This window comes from Pseudophryne corroboree, chromosome 7 (genome assembly GCF_028390025.1).
Source record: "Pseudophryne corroboree isolate aPseCor3 chromosome 7, aPseCor3.hap2, whole genome shotgun sequence".
NCBI classification, from domain to species: Eukaryota; Metazoa; Chordata; class Amphibia; order Anura; family Myobatrachidae; genus Pseudophryne; species Pseudophryne corroboree.
This window is the reverse complement of record NC_086450.1, coordinates 325,189,638-325,212,261: the sequence shown is the minus strand read 5'-3', so window position 1 is coordinate 325,212,261 and position 22,624 is coordinate 325,189,638. Positions and strand designations below refer to the sequence as shown.

Below are 22,624 nucleotides of genomic sequence, written 5' to 3'. Positions count from 1 at the left end.
GCCAAAGTGGGATGGAAATTTGAAGAGGATGTATGCCTAGGCCCCCAGATAAATTAGGAGGGTATCCAATTAGCCACGGAAAATTTTTGTACATAAAAAATGGGGTTTCCGAGCTATCCAATAAGTCCCTTTTTTTCTGTCTGAAAAATGTTAATTTTTCGAGCAAAATCACATAGGATCCGCAAAAAGTTGTGAATCTATGTTTTTTTGCATCCGCGATCATGGAAAAAAGGCTTCTTATTGTGGATTTGCTTCTCCTGCCTGAGGCAGGGGAAACAAAATCCCCTGATACAGTATGTGCCGGCATCTGGGTTAATTGTATAGCCCCATGTGAGGTAATAAGCCGCAGTAATTAACAGCAGCTTATAGGATACAGTCTTAGTGGCTTTGATATTCTGAAATCATTTTTAAATGCTTTTTTGCTTGAAGTGGCCTAACATTTCAGCCACCAGCTGTGGCTGAAATGTTAGGCCACCTCAAACATTCACATTCTAAACCACACTGTGCATGCTGCCAATTCACATATGCCACACTATTCATGCTGCCAATTCACATTATATACAACACTGTGATTGCTGCCAATTCAAGTTATATGCCACACTGTGCATGACCCAATTCACATTATATGCCACACTGTGCATGCCCCAATTCACAGTATATGCCACACTATACATGCTGCCAATTCACATTATATGCCACACTGTGCATGCCCCCCCCAATTCACATTATATGCCACACTGTGCATGCCCCAATGCACAGTATATGCCACACTGTGCATGCCCCAATGCACAGTATATGCCACACTGTGCATGCCCCAATTCTTATTATATGCCACACTGTGCATGCCCCAATTCACATTATATACCACACTGTGCATGCCCCAACTCACATCATATGCCACACTGCATTCCCCAATTCACAGTATATGCCACACTGTGCATGCCCCAATTCACAGTATATGCCACACTGGCATGCCCCAATTAACATTATATGTCACACTGTGCATGCCCCAATTAACATTATATACGACACTGTGCATGCTGCCAAGTCACATTATATGCCACACTGTGCATGCTGCCAATTCACATTATATACCACACTGTGCATGCTGCCAATTCACATTATATGCCACACTGTGCATGCTGCCAATTCACATTATATGCCACACTGCATGCTGCCAATTTACATTATATGACACACTATTCATGCTGCCGATGCACATTATATACCACACTGTGCATGCTGCCAATTCACATTATATACCACACTGTGCATGCTGCTAATTCACATTATATACCACACTGTGCATGCTGCCAATTCACATTATATGCCACACTGTGCATGCTGCCAATTCACATTATATGCCACACTGTGCCTGCTGCCAATTCACATTATATGCCAGACTGTGCATACTGCCAATTCACATTATATTCCACACTGTGCATGCTGCCAATTCACATTATATTCCACACTGTGCATGCTGCCAATTTACATTATATACCACACCGTGAATGCTGTCAATACACATTATATACCACACTGTGCGTTCTGCCAATTCACATTATATACCACACTGTGCGCGCTGTCAATACACATTATATACCACACTGTGCATGCTGTCAATACACATTATATACCACACTGTGCGTGCTGCCAATTCACATTATATATCACACTGTGCGTGCTGTCAATACACATTATATACCACACTGTGCGTGCTGCCAATTCACATTATATACCACACTGTGCGTGCTGCCAATTCACATTATATACCACACTGTGCGTGCTGCCAATTCACATTATATGCCACACTGTGTATGCTGCCAATTCACAATATATGCTACACTGTGCATGCTGCCAATTCACATTACATTCCGCATTGTGTGTTTCCCCAAGCCACATTATGACACACTGTGCCTCCAATTCAAATTATACGGCACACTGCCCCCCCCCCCCCCCCCCCCCACCACCCCACACACACACCTTATTATTTTTTCCTAACTTGCTGATCTCAGCCTCTTTGAATGCTGCAGCAGCTCCGGTCCTGATTCCTGTCCTGACATTTTTTCCAAGTGTTATCTTATGATCACCATAATGGCCAGTGAAGGAGGAGAGAGCGGTGAGCCAACAGATGAGAGCACCACCTGCATCATCTATAAAGCTTGGTGGTACCTGGCTATGGCGAGGATGGCTTATCCCCCTTCCCCCCCTTTTGACTGGCACCCTGGCGGGTGTCATACTGGGCAGTGTCCACTGTCTAGTTATGGCTCTGCAGCTACTTTTTTTTTAATTTAAGCCAGATGCCTGTACAATGCAAGTATTTTCACTGATCAATGTCTAATAGGCGATAAGTGTCTCTTTACCACATGAAAAGCACATTATGGAGTCTATTCATGAAGCAGTGAAAAATGCGGAGAAGTTGCCCATGGCAACCCATCAGCATTGAAGTAACATTTATAGTTTGCATACTGCTTCATGAATAGACACCTAAATCTGATGAAAAGAAAGTGAAAAAGTATATTCATGATAAAATAGAGAAAAAGAACAAGTTCCTTTTATATAATGTCAGTCAACAATGTTTATATTCAGTTGTAATTAACCATATCCATTACACACACAACCCTAAAATCGGCTGTTGGCATTCACAATGTGGATGTTGTTCAGCCTTCTCACCGTGTTGACATTCTGAGCTTATACCTTTCTATTATTTGTGTTCAATTCCACCTAACTTAACGATAAAATGAGCGTCGTCGCTCATTTTCCCCCTCCTTGAGTGACGTCGCTCATTTTATCGTCAAGTGTGTATGCCGCCAGCGACGACCGATGCGCGGCCCCGTGGGTCGGCTACGATCGTCGCTGTCGGTAGGGCATGCATGAAGGATGTGGACTGTCGTCCACGACCTTCATGCAGGGCTGGCGGGGGCGTGACGTCACTGAGCGATATGAGCGGTCATATCGCTCAGTGTGTATAGTCGGCCGCCGGCCGGCCGGCCCGGGAGGGGGAAACATTAGACGATGTCGCTCACAGAGCGACATCGTCTAATGTGTATGGGCCTTTAGACTAAGTGTTACTTATTTTTACTCAGGAACTTTCATTGACCACATGTTTTTATCATACTGCTTATGCTTTGTTGGTATTTATTGATCTTTATTTTTAAGTAGTATGTGATGTGTTTTCGGTTGAGATAGGCCTGCCAGTCATGTCTGTGTCTTTGTAGTGCTTTATCACTACTAACCTGTATGCATTTATTTCTGGACAATATAATGTCAGGATTTTACATCACACAATAATATACAATGTGTAATATTGTGACTCCACAGAGTCCACTGAGATGCAGGTGAACATGTAAAAGTACAAGAAAGAGAATCTGTTTACACTAGTGTGAAATATCTGTATGCCCATGACGCACTTTCTTGGTTCTGTGGGAAGCGGGAGAATGAGTAGCAGCTGCTTCCAGCGAGGTTGTGGTGGGGTGATCGGAGCACCAAACTGAGTCTTAAGGTCCTCACACATTAGAACGACTCGCAAACGAGCAATGTCGCTAACGATTTCCCTTGAACTCCCTGGCATTCCCAGATTCACAATATAGTGCATACACATAAGATAGAGCTTTAAGATCTTGCAAAAGATATAATCAGTGGCCACATCCAGGAGCATGCTGTCCTTGACGATAGCTTCAGATCTTGCTTTATGCAGGGAAGATCTGCAGATACGACAAACGACTCACAGGACCATGCACCGGATCGTTATCATTAGTGAAAGGTACACAATTCGCAGTTTCACTAAAGATATATCGATCCGATGTGTCAAAATCGTGCGCATCGGGTACAATATTGTTCCAATGTGTGGAGGCCTTGAAAGGGGAAATCAATTGTAGGTGAAACTTTTTTACGGGTGAAAAAGGTTGGTAGCCTCGGGTTTTAATGCTCTGTGCTATTGAAATGCACACCCTTTTTCACCCGACAACCTTGCTAATATCCGTTACACTCCCAAGCTTTTTTGAATCACGGCGCCCTAGAGCATCAAGTTTTTTTTTCACGTCACCCCTAGACCAAAAGTTTCTTATTGAGAAATTAAGGGGTAAAAAATCTTAAATTATGTAAATTGTGTTTATATGTAATTTTTAGATTCAATTTTGTGATGAGGGACAAGATTTCCTTCTGTACGTCAATATATTTTATTATTGGCAGCCATCGGCACTGGTTTTGTTTATTACATTGACCATAAATAATTTGAATTGGTCCTGGACCACCAACCCCTGCTTGTGTCCCAAGGCACCACAGTTTGAGTACCATTGCATTAACATATTAATGGATGTTAACACACAGAATCCATGGAAAGTGTACAGACCCATGTGTTAACAGGTTTGTGGCACCTGTTAATTCACTGGTTATCGGGGATTTTATTATTTGAGCATGCTGAGGATCTTGAACCACACACACACACACACACACACACACACACACACACACACACACACACACACACACACACACACACAGACACACACACACTTTAACTTACTCCATCAGGGCTAATTGGATACCCTCGTGGATCAATTAGGCTGCTGTAATTTTCCACGGCTAAGTGAATTTCCCCCTTTGTCTCGGGTGAAAGAAAACCTGTCTTTTCCCCTAGAATGTCATCAACTCTTTAAAAAAAATAAAAATAAAACCCAATCTAAAATGTGGCGATGTGCATTTTCATTGGTTTGCTGGTTCTGTATTGCTAAATGCAGCCTTTTTTCCTGGAGCTCCGGCTATGGGGGTGGTGGCAACATTAGGAAAATATTAGGTGGTAGTGTAGCTTTAATATCTTCGAAGAAAGACCAGAAATGACATTTTCAGCGCTTAACGGGGGATATTCAATTGTTTAAAAGGCAGTTGGGTATCTGTTTTTTCCTATCTAATAGGAAAAAACAGACACCCAACTGACTTTTCAAACAATTCAATTCCCCCCCAATGAGTGCATTTGTCTGATGACATCATATCCCTTTTATATTTAGCACCTAAGGGAGACAGAGCAAGACCTGCAGCTTGAGAATCCATTACAATACTCTGCGGGGAAAGCGTAGGCTGATTATTTTCATGGCAAGTGGTCAATTTCCAGCTCTGTTTCATCTTGCTGTCGAAGAATTCTGATGTTAATGAGAGTGCTGAGATTTAAACATTTGATAGCTAGCAGCATGATTGGATTTCAACCACATCCTCAGCACGGTACAAATCTTTTCAGAGAAAATCTATGGAAATCTTCTATTTAAATCCTATAGATCATACCTTTTGGTCTGAGTATTCTTAAACCATAAAACATTGTTGTCTAATAAATGTACATTTAATCACTTTCATGTTATACTGTACATATCAGTTGTCTTAAAGCGATCTGTCTCCTCCTCATTGTGGTCTGAACCAGAATTTGTGATATCGCAGCAGACACTGAAAATGGTTAAGGCCAGGATCAAAATTTGTAGCTAACTTAAGGGCCCCATACACTAGGACAATAATGCCCGATTTCATCCGATTTCGAGCATTCGGCCCGATATATCGGATGAAATCGTGCATTTTGGAGGCGTTTCCGATCCGATGCGCGTTCCCGTGAGCATCGGATCTGATCCTCCAGATTGAATGTGCTGCACATTCAATCTGGTCCGACCCCACAGGCATGGCTGGGATCGCCCAAGATACATCGTATGCAAAAGTACAGCATACGATGTATCTTAGGCGGTCCTGCCCCCCCGGGAGGCTGCCGGGAGTGATCGCCCGCAACATGTCCGACTGACATGTATGGGGACCTTTACACTAATAGGCATTTGCAAAGAGCAATCTACTATAAACCAGTGAAAGGTGATGTGTGGTTTGCTGCTGCAGAACATTTACTGCCTGCACTGTGCTGTTAAATAAAAAGTTATGTCTTGCTGTACATCTTTCCATAAGATGCTTGGGTATCATGTTGCATCTTGGGAGATGTAGTTTTGCAGTAACTGGGGTGCTAAAGGTTATCCTCCTTGTGCTAGTCCTCTCTAAGTATTTGAAAATTTAATATCAACAAACTGCAGCAGAGACCACAGATTGATCTAGTTAACTTGCTTATTCAACTAAAGCTTGTTTTCATTATTATTGTTGTTATTATGACATTTTATTTCTCGGGGCGCCACAATGGGTCCACAGCCCCTAACAGATTGTATATACAGGTGCAGTGCACACATAACAAGATGTAAAGTGTATACAAATTACAAAACAAAATCAACATGTTAGACAATTAATAAACATTTATGTATATGCACTTACCATAGCCACAACATCAGTATTGGCTGGACTCGTGCTCTGTTTGATGGGAGCAGCAGATAAGTTCAGAAGCACTGGCGTAGAAAATGATGGCTTTAAGAAAGAAAAGGAAGAATACTTGAGGGAAGGTTGCCTGCTTGTGAGAGCCTACAGTTTATGGTGGACAGACAGACATGGGTGACACAGAGTGTTGAGTCCATGTACAAGGAAAAAAAAGGTCTGGGTCGCTTTGAGAGTTGGTTGGTTTTCTTAAAGAAATATATTTTGAGCTTTGAAGCTTGGTGGAGAAGTCTGATGGAGAGAGGAAGTGAGTTCCAGTGGTTGGGAGCAGTGTGGGCAAAATGCTGAAGGTGAAGAGTATAAAGAGAGGCTGTAATTGTTGAGAAACGAAGTGGACAGAGGGAGCATAGAGAGTTGAGGGCCAAGATGTTAGTGGAGTGGATAGGGTTATGGCTTTATAGGTGAGGGTGAGGAGTTTGAATTGGACTCTGTACAGCAGGGGTCTTCAACCTGTGGCCCTCCAGCTGCTGTGGAACTATACATCCCAGCATGCCCTGCCTCAGTTTTACCATGCCTTAATAGCAAAACTGTCAGGGCATGCTGGGATGTATAGTTCTACAGCAGCTAGAGGGTGGCAGGTTGAAGACCCATGGTGTACAGGAAGGGGAGCAAGTGTAGTTCCTGGTGGAAAGGCAGCAAGCAGCAACTAATGGAATTAAGAGTCGATGGTCAGGCAGGCCATATAAGGAGGTTGCAGTAGTCCAATCAAGACAGAACCAGTAAGTTGGTGACAGTCTCTGTTGCATTGAGGGTGAGAAAGGGTCTGATCCTGGAGATATTAAATAGGTGGAGATGACAAAAATGGGAGATGGACAGAATGTGGTATTTGAAGAAGAGGGCAAAGTAGAGGACAATGCTTAGCAGACTTTTGCAACAGAGAGATTATTATATCAATAGTGAAAAGGAGGGCGGTGAAGGCACTCAAGAGGTTGACCTCAATATTAGACATGTTAAATTTAAGAAAGCACTTGGACATCCAGGAGAAAATTGCGGATCCACAGCTGGATATGTGAGGTAGAAGAGAGCAGTATATCGGAGTATCCTCATAGAGATAGTATTGGAGGCCACAAGTTCTGATGAGCTAACCAATGGGAAGTATAGAAGGGGAAAATAAGTAGGCCTAAACAGAGCATAAAGGGATGCTAACACGAAGCAGAGGAGGAGGAAAGGTTGATTCACGTGATGAGAAAAAGTAATAGTGGTCAGAGAGGAGTCAGGAGAGCACAATGACATGAACTCCAAATGGAGTCAAGGAGGTAGTGGGAGGAAAGAAAGGTAGTAGGACAGCTGTTGCCAAGCCGCTCAAGGAGTTTGGAGGTGACTAGAAAAATGGAGTGGTAGTTAGAGAATTATTATTTACTAAAGGTTGAGTTTGGTATTTTGGTAGTTTTTCCTTTTGGATTTGAAAACCAAACATTTTGCTGATGCAAGACTGATAGGAAAACTACCCAAATATATACTTTAGAACACTTTAGATCAAAGTTTTCCAAACTCCGCCATTACAGTCCAAGTTTTAAGGATATCCATTTGTTATTGGAAAATAGGTGGAAAAAACTGCGTGGGGTTTGCCTATTTTGTAAAAACCAGCACTAGGCTGAACCAGCCACTGAGCTGACACTGTAGCAGGGGGAAATGCAATGTTAGGTTCCCCTGCCATAACTACTGTATAACAAGTCCCAAACTGATCAGCCCAGGGCTAAATTTGGTTTGGTCATTAATAGCCCCCCAAAATCTCAAGTTATCAAGTAGTTATATACTATGGATTCCCTTTATTACACATGTACTACTTAAACGTGAATTACTGCTGCTTCTACAAGGCACGTCAGATAAGTGGTTACCATTAACACTTAACAAACACACAATGCCTTTAAGGAAAGAACATTAAAACCCAGTGTCGTTTTCCAGATGTATACTTTACACTTTTATCCATATCCAGTTGTGAATAGAATATCCTTCTACACAATAAAACCATTTTCAGAGTCTGATACTAACCATTTACTGTACATGTTTGTACTCCCAACGGTGATAAATTACCAACAGCCTGCCTTCAATGCTAATAGATTTTCCAAACTGGAGGATTCCTTTTTTTCTATGCCATGGGAAACATATACAACATTTGTATTGTTATCGCACATATTCCTGAACAAAGCTTTAAAGTGGAACCTAATCCTCTGGATATATTGAACATAGTAAATCAACACTGAAGATTCACTTGACAATAAATATCAGTATAGACACATTTTAAGCAGAATTAAAGGCTTTCTCTACAGGAGGCAAAGAGATTCATAAATGACGGAATCTTTCCATGCAACATAACTATCTTCTGTGTGTGTCTGTTTGTGTATGTATGTATGTATATATATATATATATATATATATACACACACATATAGTGTCAAACTGAATGGGGAAAGTGTCTATGAACTGTATAAATATATAAATAGACATGGAGTACTGAATAAATTATGACAATAAATATTTATTAACGTTACTGAGTCTAAGATTGATAAAAAAAAATTCTAATATAACTAATTAGAAATGAATGTAAATATCTAAAATCGAGATTAAAAAAAGAGCAGATAACAAACTGAGGTATATAAAGGTCAGTGTGGGGGAAGCCCAACGCGTTTCGTCCTTAAGACTTTTTCAAGGGATCAAAGTCTTGAAAACGTCTTAAGGACAAAACGCGTGGGGTTTCCCCCCACTGACCTCTATATACCTCCGTTAAGGTATCTGCTCTTTTTTTATCTCGATTTTAGATATTTACATGCATTTCTAATTAGTTATATTAGAAATTTTTAATTAATTTTAGACTCTGTAACATTAATAAATATTTATTGTCATAATTTATTCAGTACTCCATGTTTATTTATATAGTTTATAGACACTTAACTCATTCAGTTTGACCCCATTGGTCGCTTGAACCCTTATCCCCCATTTCCAAATACCCTCACAGTATCAAACCAACACTGTATATTTAAGGGACAGCTGACGCCCAGAAAATTGGGAGTGTCATTTACTTTGAAACATATTATAGATTTTAGATTGGTAGTATTATCCTCATAAGTGGCGCTGCATTTCTGTTTTCACACACACACACACACACACACACACAGACACAGACACAGACACACACAGACACACACAGACACAGACACAGACACACACACACACAGACACACACACACACACACAGACACACACACACACAGACACACACACACAGACACACACACACACACAGACAGACAGACAGACACACACACACAGACAGACAGACACACACAGACAGACAGACACACACACACACAGACAGACACACACACAGACAGACACACACACAGACAGACACAGACACACACACACAGACACACACACACACACAGACACACACACACACACACACACACACACACACACACACATATCATACTTGCCTACCTGACTCTCTCCATGAGGGAGAAAATACTCTGATCCTGGACTTTCCTGGTAATGTATGATTGCCATCACCTGTGGTGAAACACCTTTCTTATCAATTAACTAACACAGGTGATGGCAATCATACATTACCAGGAAAGTCCAGGAACGGAGCATTTTCTCCCTCATGGAGGGGGTCAGGTAGGCAAGTATGTCATATATATATATATATATATATATATATATATATATTACAGTCATGTCCATAAATATTGGGACCTCCACAATTCTCATATTTTGGGCTCTATACACCACCACAACGGATTTGAAATGAAACAAACAAGATGTGCTTTAACTGCAGACTTCCCGCTTTAATTTGAGGGTATCTACATCCAAATCAGGTGAACGGTGTAGGAATGACAACGGTTTCTATATGTGCCTCCCACTTTTTAAGGGACCAAAAGTAATGGGACAATCAACTCAAAAGCTATTTCATGGGCTATTACCTCATTATTTCATCATCAATTAAGCAGGTAAAAGGTCTGGAGTAGATTCCAGGTGTGACATTTGCATTTGGAATCTGTTGCTGTCGACTCTCAATATGAGATCCAAAGAGCTGCCACTATCAGTGAAGCAAGCCATCATTAGGCTGAAAAATCAAAACAAACCCATCAGAGAGATAGCAAAAACATTAGGTGTGGCCAAATCAACTGTTTGGAACATTCTTAAAAAGAAAGAACGCACCGGAGAGCTCAGCAGCACCAAAAGACCTGGAAGACCACGGAAAACAACTGTGGCGGATGACAGAAGAATTATTTCCCTGGTGAAGAAAAACCCCTTCACAACAGTTGCCCAGATCAAGAACACTTTCCAGGCGGTTGGTGTATATGTGTCAAAGTCAACAATCAAGAGAAGACTTCACAAGAGTGAATATAGAGGGTTCACCACAAGATGTAAACCATTGGTGAGCCACAAAAACAGGAAGACCAGATTAGAGTTTGTCAAACAACATCTAAAAAAGCCTTTACAGTTCTGGAACAACATCCTATGGACAGACAAACTTGTACCAGAGTGATGGGAAGAGAAGAATATGGAGAAGGAAAGGAACTGCTCATGATCCAAAACATACCACCTCATCAGTGAAGCATGGTGGTGGTAGTTTCACGGTGTGGGCATGTATGGCTGCCAATGGAACTGATTCCCTTGTATTTATTGATAATGTGACTGCTGACAAAAGCAGCAGGATGAATTCTGAAGTGTTTTGGGCAATATTATCTGCTCATATTCAGTCAAATGCTTCAGAACTCACTGGACGTCGCTTCACAGTGCAGATGGACAATGACCCGAAGCATACTGCGAAAGCAACCAAAGAGATTTTTAAGGCAAATAAGTGGAATGTTATGCAATGGGCAAGTAAATCACCTGACCTGAATCCAATTGAGCATGCATTTCACTTGATGAAGACAAAACTGAAGGGAAAATGCCCCAAGAACAAGCAGGAACTGAAGACATTTGCAGTAGAGGCTTCGCAGAGCATCACCAGGGATGAAACCTAGCGTCTGGTGATGTCTATGCGTTCCAGACTTCAGGCTGTAATTGACTGCAAAGGATTTGCAACAAAATATTAAAAAGTGAAAGTTTGATGTAGGATTGTTTTAGTTTGTCCCATTACTTTTGGCCCCTTAAAAAGTGGGAGGCACATATAGAAACCGTAATTGCTACACCGTTCACCTTATTTGGATGTACTGTAAATACTCTCAAATTAAAGCGGAAAGTCTGCAGTTAAAGCACATCTTGTTTGTTTCATTTCAAATCCACTGTGGTGGTGTATAGAGCCCAAAATATGAGAATTGTGTCGATGTCCCAATATTTATGGACCTCACCCTCAGTGTGTGTGTGTGTGTGTGTGTGTGTGTGTGTATATATATATATATATATATACAGGTTGAGTATCCTTTATCCAAAATGCAAAATCCCACATTTTTGGGTCCCCTGCTGAGATAATGACATATATATTATATATTAAGTGTATATATAAATATATTATATAGATATATAATATAATATACATATATATGTGTCATTATCTCAGTAGGGAAACCAGAAATGTGTGATTTTGAATTTTGGATAAGGGATACTCAACACATATATATAGATATAGATATATATAGATATATATATATATATATATATATATAGATAGATAGATAGATAGATATAGATATATATATATAGATATATATATATATATAGATATATATATATATATATATATATATATATATATATAGAGAGAGAGAGAGAAAGAGACAGCAGTCATGACTGCAGCAAATATTATTAGTAATCCGGTGTAAGATTCATAGGAGGAGTCATAGATATTCCTGTCTGTATGCAGAGTGGAAGTATCAACACTTTATAAGAGCTGAATAAAAACAAAAATCTGTAATTCAAAAATGTACAACATATGCAGAATGCCTGGCATATACAGTATGTTTCAGTCAAACAGGTTTTCATCAAGGGCATGAGGACATATACAGATGTGCCCTCATACACCCAGCCTCATTACACTATGTGGCGTGAGATGCGTGTCGATGCCATGTAGCGCAAGATGCTGCCTATCATCTTTTTAACTTGAATATGCACAATGCGGTGCAGCAAGACCGCTTCCTGAGACTGTACTGATTCATTTGATATGTGACACTTGTACATCTGTGCGGCTGAGCCTGAATCTGTATACGAAGGGCTATGATACAAGCTAGGACTCCAGCATAAGATTACATATGTTATTTGTGGTCTTATTTTTTAGAATATCATCAGGAACTTTCAGAAAGATGCCTATTGGGCCTGTTAATAAATGATCCTGTGAATCAATACATGGCCCATTTCTGTATTTTGTTTTATTCGTTCATGAGGATGGTTTTGGATAAACCCCCCCCCCCCCCCCCAACCTTTAGCATCTGTCATATATTTGTTTGTAAATCTGCATGCCCCTGCTTTAAACTGTTGTTGCAGGCTTTTTACTGTTCATATTATTTGTGAACAAGATAGTAGGTGACCTGTTGTAGTCCTTTATTTTACAGTATTTCATGTTTTATTTCTATTTGTTTTATAACCTTTCCTTTTATTATGTTATGCTTTTAAAAGCATTAACTGTCTGTCTTTCATTTTTACAGAGATTTCCCCTCTTATAAAAGAAGAGCCTTCTCCTATATCAAAGATGCGACCAGTTACTGCTAGTGTCACCACCATGCCAGTGAACACAGTGATATCAAAGCCACCGCCGCAGATTCATGTAGCACCTCCGCTGGCTCTGGAACCAACAAATAGTCTATCTCTTAGCTTAGAAAGCCACCTGGAGGCATTTTTAGAAGGAACCCTACCACCGGGAACTAACATTCCTCATCTGGAAAGGCATAGTGATGGCCAAGATGCATTTTCTCTGATAGATGATCTGAACAATGATCTGCTTCAGCATCACAGCATACTGGATCATGATTCCACCCCAATGGAGACAAATGATACACCGTTCACTGCAAACAGTTGTTTATCTCTAGACCTTCAAGACACAAACCTGGATAACATGGAGTGGCTGGACATTACAATGCCCAATTCTGCCTCTTCTCTTACTCCTTTAAGCTCTACTTTACCAAGCATGTTCTCCACTGACTTTTTGGACACTAATGACTTGCAATTGCAGTGGGACTAATTGATTTAGCGTAGATCTCAAAGTGGGGTTTCACTTTGAAAACAAAGGCTGGAAGTATGGTTGTAATTGTAGCAATTACACCCGACAGCAGAAAATAAAGAGATCTGCAGCATTTAACTGCACTGGATTCCCAAGTGTGTCACTGATGGGCCACTAGGAGAGACACTACACTGTACAGCAAACAAATAAACCTAAATGGTTAACAATGCAGCATAGATTTTGAAGCATTTGGGGATTGAATGATATGTGATGGAATGTTCAGTGGGGTATTTGTACAGAAATATACATTAGATTCAATGTTGGTAATGTTCTGTTGTTCTTCTACTCTTTTTTTCTTTTTTTTGTTTGTCATTTTAATATTCAAAACTGCACTTGACTGTTCCTGTGAACAGGCTGAGCCTATATGATTACATGGCAAAGCGCTGACTGGTTCAGGGTTCATACTCAATATTTTCACAAGCATATACAGACCAGAGATCTATCCCTGGTACTATATAAAATGATTATCTTCAGTGTACAATTCATATACCCAACTTAATCTGTTGAGTTTTGACCTTGTAAAGTTGATAATATAACGTTGCAGAACTGTACTTTTGTGGCTGGAATACTTGGGGCTCATAAGTAATGCCTGCACTTTCTCTACACGTTTTGTAGCTTTGCTTTATTTTGTATTACCTTATTTTTTCTTTTGTAATGGAACAAAGGGATAATTTTTAAGGCCTCCTTTCCAAAACTTGCTGTAATATACTGTACAAAAACTTATTAAACAATTGTGAAGAAGAGATTATCAGTTACAAATGAGCGCACAATCCTTGCTTATTTTCTCCAAAGGTAACGCACCAAAACACAGATGTTATACTGTATAATGATTTACTTCTGGCAGCATATGTGAAAAAGGAATTACAATGTAGAACAGTCTGCAACAAAAAATAAAAATGTATATAAAATATTTTTTGAAAAAAGACGTATAGCCACGCAGCTATAGTCAAGAGTTCATGTATATGAACAGCGGAATGGAATGTAAATACACAAGTCGCAGACTTTTTTTTTTTGTTGACTAAGAATAGCAGTATGCTAATTCTGCATGTACCAGGTGGGCAAAACTCTATATGAAGGCAAATATGCATAGTCAGGCACATAGGGTTTTAAAGAGCATTTTATTATATATGTTTTTCTATTTTTCAGTAATGGGAGACATTCAGTTCCCCCCCACCCACACCCCATAAAAATGTATATACATGGCTTTCATGTCATTATAGACCAGCTTTTGTACGTTCTTTGGGGAGGGTGCAATAAAATATTATAGAGAAATAATCTGTAGCCTACGGTTCTAAAGAAGGTGTTTACAATTCCAGGAAGTTTAATTCATATTTCCGTTGAGAAGACTTTGTCATATAAGATTAATTACTTTATGGTATGGCCTATTAAATAATATTTTTTTTTTTATTTTTTTTTTAGTTTTAGCAATTCTACCAAATTAATAAAGACAAAAAGTGGGTTTAAAATCTAAGATGTTCAAACTGTAGGATATAGAGAAAGATACGTAAAATTAAAATAAGTACAGGTTGGGTCTCAAATATCCCAAATTCCAAAACACAGAATTTTTTTAGTGCGACTGAGATAGTGTCACCTTTGCTTTTACGATGGTTTATTGCACACAATCTTTGTTTAATGCACAACATTATTACAAATATTGAATACAATTACCTTCAGGCTGTGGGTATAAGGTGTCTATGAAACATAAATTCATTTTGTCATTAGAATGGGTCACATACCCAAGGTATCACCTTATGGTATGCAAATATTCCAAATTCCGGAAAAATCAAATATCCATAATGTTTCGGGTCCCAAGTGTTTTGGATATGGAAGACCCAACCTTTATCAGCAATGCAGTCCACATTACCTGACTTTCTGTAGCCTGTGTTCCTTTCATAGAATGGAAAATGAGTTATACAGTTAGATACCCCTTTTTAGTCTACAATATAGGTGGAGCCTCCTATTTCTTTTTCGTTTCCTTTTTGTGCTTTTAAGGCAGAGAAATATGGAAGTGCTCTTCCTACTGTGTATCTCAGTGTATAATCCACTTTGTACGTGAAAATTAGACTTCTAGACAGCCAGGCTGGGTAGATCTCGCATGAAAGGGGAATCTCTGTTTCAAGGGAGGATATGGGGTCGACAGATGTACTGATACATCTGTATGATTTCTCAGTGTCATATATGCTGCAGAACCGACCTGACATGTCTGTGAACAATGTCGTTCATAGTGTACACATGTCGGCATTACACACGAGCCGATGGTCCAGCCGATATATTGATCATTAGCAACTGGTACTCGGCCTATGATCATTAAAACCATTACCTACTAGACAGTCAAAGAATAAATCCACATACTTTCCAATTTCAAAATGTTAACTCTTTAATGGAGCAGTTCAAACAGTGGACACTCTTGGAAGTGTAATAGTAATATAGTGCTAGACTGAAATTAGTTGAGTTAGAACCATTTAGTAAGAATCTTGTACAAAGAAGATCAATTCTTTCTTGGCAGTTACTTTATTTATTCTTCATTGGTTCATTACAGACACTTGGGGGATTTCTTGATACACGTCCTCTTCCCACTGAATCAATTTTTTTTGTTTAAATTCTTCTGAAATGAAATACCTTTGTATACAGGTATTTTATGCGTTTAACCCAGAAGATAACATTTCTATTGTTTTTGTAATATTTGTAGTATTTGGCACTAATGGTTTAATAATTTTAAGCCTTTCTTAAAATTAAAATATTCTTTTTAACAAAAAAAAATATAAATAGAAATCTCTCAAAAAAAAGTATTTAGTCTAAAGATGTGCGGGTTCGGATTTACTCCGTTCTTAATGCCAGAATTAACGCATGTTCAGATTTATCTGGATTTTTCTTATTGGATATCCAAAACACCTGATATCCGGAAGCCAATAAGATGCCATTTTGAGATCCAGGTAAATCCAAACCCGCACATCTCTAATTCAGTCCCAGTTGATGAGTAAACCATGAAAAAACATTTACATTGTTTAGTATATGTTGATGTTTACTTGATACGTTCTTAAAATCATGTACAATTTACAAAGCAAAAAAGTTTGGGAACTTTTCAATATTTTTGTGATCTTTGGCGAATGGACGCAATGTACGTAACTGTTATTTCTGCTTTTAAGCACAATCATATCTGAGTAAAAAGTTAGTGTGTAGTCATGGAGGGTAAATATTGTTTTTTAAGGGAATATTATTTTAAGCTGAAAGTTTCTAATAATTAACTGAATAGGGAAACATTGAACTATTTAAGATTGCAACATGTCACATTATTAAATCAGCATGGAGTTGAAACCTGAGGTTTACTGGTGGGTATTCCCCCTCAATATTATTATTGCATCATACAGATGGAGGCTTGCATGGGGCGTTTCATTCTCCATCCATGACTGCAGTGCTCTCCAGTAAAACTGCAACTTATTGAAACTGAAGGTGAATTATTAAACATCCTTTGATTTTTGCTCAGAAAAGGATAGTGTGGGAACACCTCTATGTTTCCCTGGTGTGTTCCCCATTTTAGTCCATCTTAGTGTCAAGCCTACATATCTGTAGGTGTGTGCTTCTCAGGAACAAAGCTAGTACTATCTTCTGCCCTCCCCAATCTTCCTATTGTACCATACTTACCTACTTTTTGGGCCTTGAGTGGAAGTCCAAGGGGTAAGTTTGACAACGCAAGTCACATCTTCATGGCCATTCTTGTGATTAGCTAATCACATAATCACAGTTCAGACCTGGGAGGGTGTCCTAATCTCTCTGGAGTCCAGGGCAACTCCCAAAATACAGTACAGTAGGCAAGTAAGTATTGGTTAGCCAGGATGAGTATGCACCTGTAAGCACACCATAAATGTGCCAACTTTGATTGTAGATCAAGTGCAAGCATAGGGATGTCACAGAGATATGCTAATGTCACAAAGCTAGTTGTGTGTATTCTTGAGCACCAGCCTTCCCCCGTTTATGAATACCCCATTACATTTTTATATGGTGTGCCTAGTACATTGTACATGCTTTTTTAGCGGTAGCTAAGCTTTGATGTAATTCAATGAAGAAGGGACCTTTTAATTGTAAAGCGCAACAGTATATGCTGGCGCTACATAAGTAGATGTTCAAAAATAATGTTCTGGAAGCTTGCAGTGTACTCCTATTCAGTTATTTGCTATCATCTCTAAATTACTTTTATTTTATACAAAAGGGTTTTTGCGCTTTCATCTGTAGTACATTGTTTTACTGTTGAAAAGCAAGCTTGCTCCTACTACCTGCAGCTTTAAATGAAGTTGTGATGTTACTATGCATTGCTTACACTACCATTATGTTGAATAAAAGGTGCACATTTGTTATGGTGTTTTTCACCGGTTACTCTAGACATATCGGCTTTTTGGTAGTATTTTAAGTAATTTAACAAAATGATTGTGTGCGCCAAAGTGTGTCTTCAGCAGTGTTAAATAGATCCTTTCCTTAATTGCTCTTTATTGAAAATTTTTGTTGGTTTACAGACACTATTTTACATATTTTTTTCCTCAAGGTTAAATATCCTTACGCTATTCATCAGTTTGTCTCAAGAGTTTCTTTGCCGTTGTCTAAAGGTGTTTCTAGGATGACTATAATATCTCAAGAGTCCTGCAACCAAAGTCTGCTACACAAGTGGAAACCTGAGATCATTGGAAGTGCAGCAGATGTTGTGGCAGGTGATACTGGTGTAGAAAGGGACAGTTTCTTTTAATCCCTTCTGAATATTCTATAAACAACTCAGAAAATACTAGTTTGGCTAATTTCCCCCCTAACAAATACAAGCATTTCTAGCTATATTGCCAAAGGGAGTCACTTTGAAGGTTTATTATAAACTATTTTTACATCATTTTTTTTTTAAAGTACTTTCTTGAGAACAGTTTCCAGAACTAATACAACTGTCTCTAATGTTGCAGAAGAGGTTTTGTGAGGTTACTGATTCGTTTTGTTTTGCTAGTGGCTCATTTTGCTGAACATGAAAGTACCACAGCGACCTCGCTGCTGTTAGGGACTGCAAAACCTGTGTACAAATTTAGAAGCCGAAAACAAATAGGACAAGGACTGTGTGACTTTGTTCAGGGCCCATTCATATATTGCCTTTCTATGAGAAGTTTGATGCCTTCGTATTTGCAGTTTGCACCCCCTGCAATCATTTCCATATCATAATGTTTGAATGCCAGATGTTTTGCACATTGTATATATGTAATGCATACTGTATTTTTATATGTTTAGCACATTTATCATTGGATATTTTGTACATAGTGGCAATGTTGTAGCTACTGATAAATTGTTGACTAGGAGCATCATTTTTTTTGCATTTTTTTGTGTTCCAAAATAAAAATAAATTACTTTTGAGTTGATGTTCTTGATTTTTTCTGTTTGTAATGTTGACATTAATGGAGAACATTCTGTAACTGAGCACTCTGCCCTCAGCAAAGTAAAAGTTAAATCTGCATAGTCAAAGCTGGATTAAGACTAAATAGAACCCCACACACAGTAGCAGTTCAGTTCCTCCTGATTCTTAACTATACACAGTCTATAATCAGTAGTGCCTGAAAAAGTGCGCCACTTACTGGACATGCATTTCACTTATACATGATGATTCAAAAGTCAGAGTACAGCCTTTTGTTTCAAAAACTGTGCTGGAAATGGGAAAACTGACTTTGATTCAATATGGCCGATTTCAAGATGGCAACCATGTTCGGTACATACCCTAAAAGATAGCCCACCTCACCCATACCTTACTGGAGAATTCAGTTTTCCCATTTTCTACACAGTTTTTGAAACAAAAGGGTGTACTGCGACTTTTGTATCACCCTGTACAGTTCACATTCACAAACTTGCACAGACCCAGCTGCACCCTTGACTTACTCCAAGCTGGATGCAATGAGAGGAGTTGCAGTGTTACTGGGAAGAAAGGTGAGCAGGTTCCAATAATCGGCAGTGTTTGTGTTTTCAACCCAGAACCTTGATTACAATTTACCTGTATAAGCATCCGTCTAACAGTAAAGTGCACATCATTCCAATTCCTTACATTTATCTCAGAATTCAAATGAATAACAGATGTTGCAGCTGCTTTGGGTACTCTGGGACACACGACTTCTGATTTATCCCTTCCTCCAGGCCCGGATTACCTTAAGGACAACCCTTGCATTGATTCACTTTGAATTCTTATAGTAAAGACCATTCTAAATTACACTGCATTATGGAAAGATGGTGCTGCTTACCATTTTGGCAGTGTTAATATCTGCAGAAGCCTTGTTAGATGGTTGGGCTGGCCCTCATCTAATAGACTGATGGAGGCTGGAGGTGAAATGTTGGGAGAACGGAATTTGGTCTGTGCCTTTCTTTATAGAGTGGCTCTGGCTCTTCCTGCTCATTTCATCCTAAGTCCTTTATTGCATCATGCGCCTTAATCATTTTCATGATCAAAACTGTATGACTGTAGAATCTTAACCTGCAGTATTAACATATAAATACTGGTAATATATAAAGCTACAGGGTGAGTATGTGATTCTATAACACTCAATTTATGTAACATGTTGCATAAAAACTGATGGAATGTGTAATAGTGCAGTTCCTGATATCCCATGTTTTCTGTATTCACTATAGCCCCATAGTGATGCAACTGTGTATACTGTGAGGCAGTATTTTCCCTGCCTCATGCGTGGAGCCTAGTTGTCCATGGGCCCCACAGCAAGCGGACAGGTGCTCCACCATCATGTCACTGGGAAAGATGAGGCACCTATCTTGCTTCAGCTGCCCGACAGTGCGGTGGCAGTACGGGTCCCTCAGTCACTAACAGTGTCATCTTTGAAGACCCACTTTTCCCCCAGAATCAACCCACATTGAAAGTAGTGTTGTGGGATGTGGTACTGCGCACAGTACTTCCTCAGACACTTGGAATTGCACACAGCCAAGTGGGACTGTCTACTCCACATGGTGCCTCAGTGGTCAACTCACATAAATTAACAGTAAATTTGAAAAAGTGATATTCAAACTTAACAAGAATCACTCTGTCCTATGTTCACTTTAACATCAGAGTCCCCTATAGGATGGGGATGTATGAAAGGGAGGAGCACAAATACTTTCATTATTTAACGCACCAACATCCTAAAGGATACCCTATACCCCAGAGTCTAGTGTCCCAATAAGATGGCAGAGAAAAATAGGTTTTATGTATTTCATACTTCCCTACCCTCCTGGAACATCTGGGAGAATTGCGATTTTTCGGCTAGTCCCCCTGACCTCTAGAAAAGTGGGCGCACTACCTGCATCCCACCCATGTCCTAGTGAAATGGGCAGGATGGGGAGTGTAATGCCAGGAATTATGGATCTGTGGGGAGGGGCCAGGGATTAATGACACCGAGTGTCCGGCCCAACCTTCTAGTGTTCAGCCACGACTCCTCTCTAGTCTTCTCCGGAATAGGAGTTTAGTAAAAGTCGGCACGTATGATGTATTTTTCATGCACCTTATATTTGCTTATTCTGTGTTTAAAATGTGTATCAACCTCACAGACAAATTATTTGGAGGAGGATGCATGACTGACAGTCCTGATGTCCAAAGATAAACAAACATGGGGGCATGGCTACACTAATCTATATGTGTGGCTGGGCACATTGTGGGCATTTCCAACTGGATAGTGGGTGGCGAAAATTTTTGCCCTTATTTTAAAAGTTGTGAGATGCGCTTAGAAGAGAAACTGACAAATTATATTCAGCCGGTGCACAGGAAATTTTAATTACCAGCAACAACTGCTCCATGGTGTAAAAGGGGTGTGGCCAGCAGAGCCGTAACTAGACATTTTGATGCCCTGTGCCAGAAAGTTAATTGGTGCGCGGCCTCCCCCTCCCTCCATCCATACCTAAAATAGGGCAAGTGCCTATGCGCTGTGGACCGAGCACACAGCTCTACAGCAGAGGAGCAATTGACAGGAGCCTCCCAACTGCCCCACCCCACCCCACATGTGGGGACACTGCGACCCGTGGGTGGGACACCAGGACAGTCCCAAAAAACGTAGATGCCCCCCAAAAAATCGGGACAGTTGGATATGATTGATTCAGTCTGTTAGATAAAGCACTTTATTTCCCTATAAAATATAAGTGGTGATTTAGTCTAGAAATCCCTTTCACTTATATTTTCCCTTTACCTATAAATTGGGGCACTCTGTACAACATTGCTGTATAGTTCATTTTCTATACTAATCTTGTTTTTGTTGTAAACTAAAAATTCATGTAAATCCAGTTATAATTGAAGTATAAAATGTATATGTAAGATAGCTGTAACTCTGTAGCTTTGCTGCTGGTTACTGTGACATCACACCTAGCCTGTGACATAACTAGCCTGTGACATCACAATGCTTCTTCCTGTAACATTCTATCTACAGCTGCTGAAGTTTCCAGTTACCATGCAGGAAGACAGGTAGGAGGGGGTGTAGTATGGTAGGCCGGCGCCGGGAGCCCAACTGCCGGCTTACCGACAGTGTGGCGAGCGCAAATGAGCCCCTTGCAGGCTCGCTGCGCTCGCCACGCTGCGGGCACGGTATTTTATTCTCCCTCCAGGGGGGTCGTGGACCCCCACGAGGGAGAATAAGTGTCGGTATGCCGGCTGTCGGGATTCCGGCGCCGGTATACTGTGTGCCGGGATCCCGACAGCCGGCATACTGAAGACCACCCGGTATGAGGTGAGTCCTAAATAGCAGGGTATGATGAAGGGGGTAAGGAAGACAGAGTGCAGTATAGTCCGCTGAAAGGCAAGACAAGGTAGACAGAACAGGGAATATAGGTACAAGGACACATAATTAGGAAAAGCTCAGGAAGGAATGACATATTTAGGAGTAAAAATATAGCGTTACAGACAAGCACACATACAGGGGATGCGGATAAGTCTTTGAGGCAGGATCTTGCTTTGGGATGAAAAAGTAAATAAAATAGATAAATGGCAAATTGATACATTTTAAAGTACGTTTGGTTTAAGGAAAATTGGAAAAGGGGTTGACTCATGGACATTTTGTTGTACTTCTATTTCTATTATACTTAAACTAGTACTATTCTTAAGGATAGTCTTTTGTGTTTTTTCATCTTCTGGCAAAGAGATTT

At 39.9% G+C, this 22,624-nt stretch overlaps 1 protein-coding gene across 3 annotated transcripts in view; it reads left to right on the top strand.

Annotated features, from left to right (window-relative positions):
• Positions 1-18,880, top strand: part of MRTFB (myocardin related transcription factor B) — a 192,417-nt gene extending 173,537 nt beyond the window's left edge. For all 3 annotated transcript variants that reach the window (XM_063934322.1, XM_063934321.1, XM_063934323.1), the window contains one exon: positions 12,933-18,880. In XM_063934322.1, coding sequence (XP_063790392.1) covers positions 12,933-13,465 — 533 coding nt within the window. In that variant the 3' untranslated portion in view covers positions 13,466-18,880. The remainder of the gene's footprint in view (positions 1-12,932) is intronic.
• Positions 18,881-22,624: the final 3,744 nt, after the last annotated feature.